This window comes from Nuphar pumila, chromosome 4 (genome assembly GCF_984573655.1).
Source record: "Nuphar pumila chromosome 4, dmNupPumi1.hap1.1, whole genome shotgun sequence".
Classification (NCBI taxonomy): domain Eukaryota; kingdom Viridiplantae; phylum Streptophyta; class Magnoliopsida; order Nymphaeales; family Nymphaeaceae; genus Nuphar; species Nuphar pumila.
Window position 1 is genome coordinate 104,458,473 of NC_143252.1, and position 6,000 is coordinate 104,464,472.

A 6,000-nucleotide genomic window follows, 5' to 3' on the forward strand; every position below is an offset into this window, starting at 1 on the left:
ACGACCGTGAGGGTCGTGCCTTCATCAGTCGACAACAACAGCGTAACAGCCAATCCTCCTGACTGCATCAAATGGTATCAGAGCACCGGGTATCATCTGTCGCCGGCAACATGCCTCCAGACGCGAGGAATGATTCGGTAACCGAAAAGGAGCAAGAGGGCACCGACAGCGAGGGTCCAATGTCACGTATGATGGAAATGATGACTCTAATGGAAGAAAATTTGCTGCGTGTCAGCCATGATGCGGCCAACATGTCGAAACGACTCGATGGGGTTGAAACTCGGATCACGGTCATCGAGTTGCGGGTGGAACCACACACGACGTCTACACAGCAAATGGGTATGGGAGTGGGCGACGGTGTTGTCGTCCTCGTCGAAGTTGCGGCATTCGACCCAGCCCGACAAGCCCATCAGCCTGTCGTGCCACCGGAAAACACTAGAAGGGAACTGCGCAGGGGTGCCAACCACGTGATGCTCCAACAGGGAGTACAGACCTTTGGCGTGACTGCCACTCGAGTGGGGGAAGAAGGGCCTCCCAGCGACAGCCTGGGTGAGCAGGCCTGGCACTGACCCGCGCAGCAGGGGCTGCAAGCCGGGCACGGCCTACGTGACCCAAGCGTGATGCCGGATCAGGCAGCAGGCGTGCCAGCACCAGCCCGAGCCGGGGTGGGTCTGTCGACCTTCCCAGCGTCTGTGCGCAGAAATTCTGTCACAGCCCACTCGCAAGCTAGGGGGACTAATCCCCTATGGATCGGGCTCGACCCCTCAGGGTCCGGTCAAGAGCCCACCTTAATTGGGCCCAAGCCCGGCTACTGAGGACCACCCTTTGGGTTCTCGGGAGCGGGTCCGGGCCTAACAGCCCAATACTCAGCCTACCCGGTTGGGTTCGGTTCGCAGTTCGCTCCGAATCCGACCCAACGCGTTACTTTTGAACCCCAAAATGGATCCTACACCGACCCAAACCTGTATGGCTGTATCGGACCCGGACGGAGCTCCAGCTTGATTTTGAGCTAGGTCAAAACCAGACTCATAACCATATGGATCGTGGATCGAGTTCAAACGAAGCATTTTATCCCCACAACTCGATCCCTGATCCAAACTACCCAAATCTGGGTCCGACGAGTAGTTTAGGATTAGGCCCGATCCATATCCCGTCGAGCGAATCACCCCAGTCCTATACCAACCCGACCTGATACCCGAACCAACCCATTAAGCCTCTCCCGATCAATATTTAAATAGTTAAAAGATAAAGGTCAATGCATTTCTCCATTAAATTATTAAAGAATAATACAACATGATTACATGTCTTTCCATGTATATAAATCCTTTGTGGAGCTTCCATGTAAGATTTAGTCAGTTGGTGCAAGAATTCAGACTTGATGGACTACTGAAATTTATCTTACATCTAGTCCAAACAAAATACTGTAATCCACCAACTATGTTTCTAGAGTTCAAAATAGTTGACAGAAGCTCTATCATGAGATTCAATCCCGTTAAACACCATACAAGTCATGCAAGGGCTGATGCCAGAACCATGCTTTCCAGCTTCAACCAATCTGTGTTGACTAACACATGGACAATGGAATTTAACTCCAGTACAATCAGTCAACCGCATGAATAAGACGAAGTGGATCAAAATCTTCCATATCGAACACATGATTGAAAGGCTATTTTACTATAGCTATGTCTTCCTTTTTCATTATAACTTTATGCATATTTTCCATAAATAAATAGCTAATAATTGTGCTCGAAAGGATCTTACTTGACAAACATTGAAAAATCTACACCAGCTCTATGGAACCCTTGGCCACCAAAAATACTTCCAAAGCTTAAAAAGATCATTGAGGTTTGCAACATAACAGAAAGATCCAGATAAGAAAACCATGGTTCTTCTCAAAATAACTAGGGGGAGAAAAAAAAGGCAAGAAACTTTCCTTCATCAAATTGATCGAGAATTCACCATGAATTTGATAATTCTATTAACTATGCAAGATCAGCTTAGTCCTAGCATAAAACCTCAGTAATTAGCCAGGGAATTACATAAACTTTGCAAGGCTAGTTACATTGTAGAGAAAGTACCCACATATTATTGAGTCCTAAGAGCACTGACAAATTCATACTGCCTACGTACACCATTGGAAGTACACACTTAATAGGGGGCTTTGGTCTGTAAATTTCGCTCTAGCCACTTTATTGGGTGGTATATGTAGAAAGTCTCAACTTCATGGCAATGTAAGAATTAAAAAAGACAAAATGCAGCTATATAAGTGCACCATATTGAGACTAACTAGTTTCAACGGTATCCGGTTCAGTGCCACAACCATTTATTCTGGCTGTGAGAGAGAATTCTTAGTTCGTCATTCTGGCCACAGGTCTAAGACTCATCATCACCAAGCAGCATCCATTTAGATACAGCTAGTACTGCAACATTTCACAATATTGGGTGATATGGCAATAATACTCCTTTTCTTATTATGTTTGCACACTTTCTTTTATTGCTTTACGATACTAGAGGTAAGTCTTTCGCTATGGGAAAATATTGAGGTAAAAACTAGATATTTGAAATATAAATCTATAATATAGAGAAAACTCCAAAAACAGGTCCAGCATTAAAAAGATTACCCATAATCCAAAATAGAAACAGAAGTAATCAGCATTTACTAGTTCAATGCAGCAATTTGTGGATGAAGAAAGTAAAATAAAAGGATAACGAATTTAAGTAATGCAACCAATATCTCAAACATAGTATTACCTTTTATCTTTTCTCCTATCAATAGGAGGTTCTATCGGTGGTAGTGCAGATGGCATCCTAAGCACGGGCCTAACAGGTGGCACCATTGTTGTTGTTGGACGAGTAGATACTGAAGGCCGGCCAGTTGATGTGGAACGAACAGATGGAGTCTGTTCTACAAAGTTCCGACCTAACTAATAAAAATATCACTGACCCTGTTAAGCTACGACCATGGCAAACACAGATTGTGTATCTGATTCAAAATCAATTCAGCCTCAAGTGATTATCATAACAAATTGCAGAATCCATAAGAAACAAACAGCGAGTCCCTACCACTATTAAAACATATATCACATTAAGGCATAAACAGGAATAGAGAACATGGGACAAAACTATTTTCATGGAGTTCTAGATTAAGAATAGCATATGTGAAAATATGTCAGGAATAGCTCAAGCATAAGCAAAAAACAAAAGACATATTTACTAAGTGTGCTTCTTGGAAAGCAACGTTTACTTGTCTCATTATAAGTTGCTTAACAATCAAATTTTGTTTTAATGAAGTATGTATCTAAATGACATGAATTCACAAAATCTCAAGACACCCTCTAAATTACTATATATATATACACACACACACACATATATATATGGCATTATTTGGGAAAGAACGACACATTGTTAAAGAATATTTTTCAATCGTTGTTACTAACTCCATTAATCGTGGCTCCGCCCTTAGTGAATAAATTAAATATTTTTTTTAAACTTGCTTGTAAACCTACTGAAATGAACTTAAATGGGTCTTCGGCAAAAACTTTAACACCACCACCCCACACGCACGCACACACACCCACACAGTGTACGCTCCGTATGGAACTTTCGCAGAAGAATTTTAAAGAAAAAATTATCTCCGAAAATTCTCAGAAGGACAATAGTATGACTTAAAAAAATAATAAAAATACTTTTTTATATAATACAAAAACAAAAGAATACATCAAAATGTTTAAAAATAAGAAACTATGTCGATTTAGATTGTAAAAGGCAAAAAAAAGGAAAATGAAGTAAAAATGCCGGCATTTTCAAAATCTCACAACTACTTTCATAAAACTTACAAAATACTGTGGTTTTTTATTTATAATGGATACGGAAAACCTGGATCCAAGCCCCACACAAGCGAGCGAGCGCGCATACTCACTCACTCAATTTCACTCAATTTTTCTGGCAGATGACACACAAACAACGAAAATAAGTTGACGCAATTTGACAGAACTCCTCATGGTTTGATTCTCAAAACAAGAGATGCCAATTCTTGAAGTAAGCAGAAAAAGCTGTCCAACTTAGCAAATTTAGAGTAAATTGAATCAACTCCTCGCGTTAAAACTTCATTTGAAGAAAGTTGAAATATACACAATATAAATCGACAAAATAATCGAATACGATCGTCCAAAAATAACATCGTTTATCAGGAAAAAATTATCCGAAAAAGGAAACGCGCATCAAAGGCAGTATCCACTTAATTTGAAGGAATACCGCAGAATCGTCCTCTACTTCGCAAAGGAAACGCCAAAACGATATGGATCCACAAAATTCAAGGATGAACTCCGAATTGACGCGCGATTTCTCCAATTCGGGACAAAAACCAGAAGAGCGATCGCCGAGCTTACCGCAGGAGAGGGAGATCTGCTCGTAAGCTTTCTCGCCGCGGCGTTGCCGCCGATTGGGGAGGCGGCGAACGATGATCCATTGTACCGGAAGGGCAGATCCTCCTCCTCCTCCTCCTCCTCGTCCGCCGTCGTCTGCGACGCCATGACCTGCGCGAGCCTCTGCGCTGCGGCCTTCGCCGCGACGTTCTGCGTCTTCTTGATGTTCGAGAACCCGATCGATCCGGGCCGCGTCTGGTGATGCGCCGGCGACATGGACGGAGACGACGATCCCGTGCTGCTCGACCCGCCGCTCCGCTGCCGCGAGTACACCGGGCTTCCGCTCCTGAACCGATCCATCTCCCCTACTTATACACTCAACCAGAACAAGCTCTAGGGTTCTCAATGAACCAGAGAACAGTGATGAAGAAGACTCCCCCAAGTTCCAACGGCGTTCTGGAGAAGTTCCACAGAACGCTAACTGGGCTCCTCTCTGGGGACTCACGAACTGTCCGATCTCGGAACGGACGGTCGACGGTGGCCGCAGAGAAGGGAAGGAATCGGGTGGGAGGGAACGGTTCTTCAAAATAGAGTTGCTGGGATCAGACCGCCGGTAAGCCCGACCGCTTTATATAGCTTCCGTCCTTTTTTCGCACTGTACACCTGGTAAAATTTGCTGACGAGAGGAATACTCGGTGTCTTCCCGGGTCGTTTAAGGCAAAACACGGCGGCGGTAGAAACGCCGATGACCATCGAGGTTCTCGGGAAAAATCTCGGCGAGAAAATCTCGCAATAAATTGGAAAACAAAAATCTTGAGAAAATGTCGGTGTATTTAATAATAAGACAAATAAAACATATATATGAAAACGTTAAAATTATTAAAAGTAAGGGCTGGTAAACGAGCACAACAAACCAATGTTGTCAGTATCGGTATCGGCCTTGGATCGTTGGGCCACCGATTCAGATGTATCGGCCCAGATACCGATACTTAAGTGAATCGTTTTATATCAGCTAGAAAATAATAAAAATATATTACTTGACACATGTTAAAACATTAAAATACTAACAAAAAACTAAATTTTTATATTTTTATATTTATTAAAATATGGCCAATTCAAGGGTGAAGCGTATCGATTTGTAGTCGATACAATGGGTATCCGCCGATATGCATCTATACTGATAACATTGCAAGTGAATTCAAGCTTGGCTCATTTATTGTGGGGAGCAAGCCCATATGTACCCACACTAGATGGCTCGGCTGGGCTGGCTTGCGAGTCAAAGTTTTTTTTTATTTTGATGATCAGAGGAAACCACTGTACTTGATCGAGGGCTCATCAGTGCGAAAAAATAAGGATGCATATGGGTCGGATCTAGGATGGAAGTTTTATAATTTTTTGTTGTTTTGGATCCTATCATGATCTCATTTTTCATGTATTTAGCCGTTATGGATAGGTCTCCCTTGCATCCCAAGTTAAAATGCATGTTTTCTTTTGCCCACATGGCCTTGCAGCAAGGCAAAAGCATCAGTGTGTTTTGGTACCACAACCCACTGCCTACATTCACAGGATCCTCCTCCCGGCTGTCCTGCGCCCTGTCTTGCCCTCCGCGGCCACCCCACAATCACAGACTATC

At 43.1% G+C, this 6,000-nt stretch overlaps 1 protein-coding gene across 1 annotated transcript in view; it reads right to left on the minus strand.

The window, feature by feature from the left end:
- Nucleotides 1-5,176, minus strand: part of LOC149840402 (coiled-coil domain-containing protein SCD2-like) — a 60,880-nt gene extending 55,704 nt beyond the window's left edge. Inside the window, exons 1-2 of the mRNA XM_090003152.1 lie at nt 4,392-5,176; nt 2,752-2,924 (exon numbers count right to left, since the gene is read on the minus strand). Coding sequence (XP_089859278.1) covers nt 2,752-2,924; nt 4,392-4,727 — 509 coding nt within the window. The 5' untranslated portion in view covers nt 4,728-5,176. The remainder of the gene's footprint in view (nt 1-2,751; nt 2,925-4,391) is intronic.
- Nucleotides 5,177-6,000: the final 824 nt, after the last annotated feature.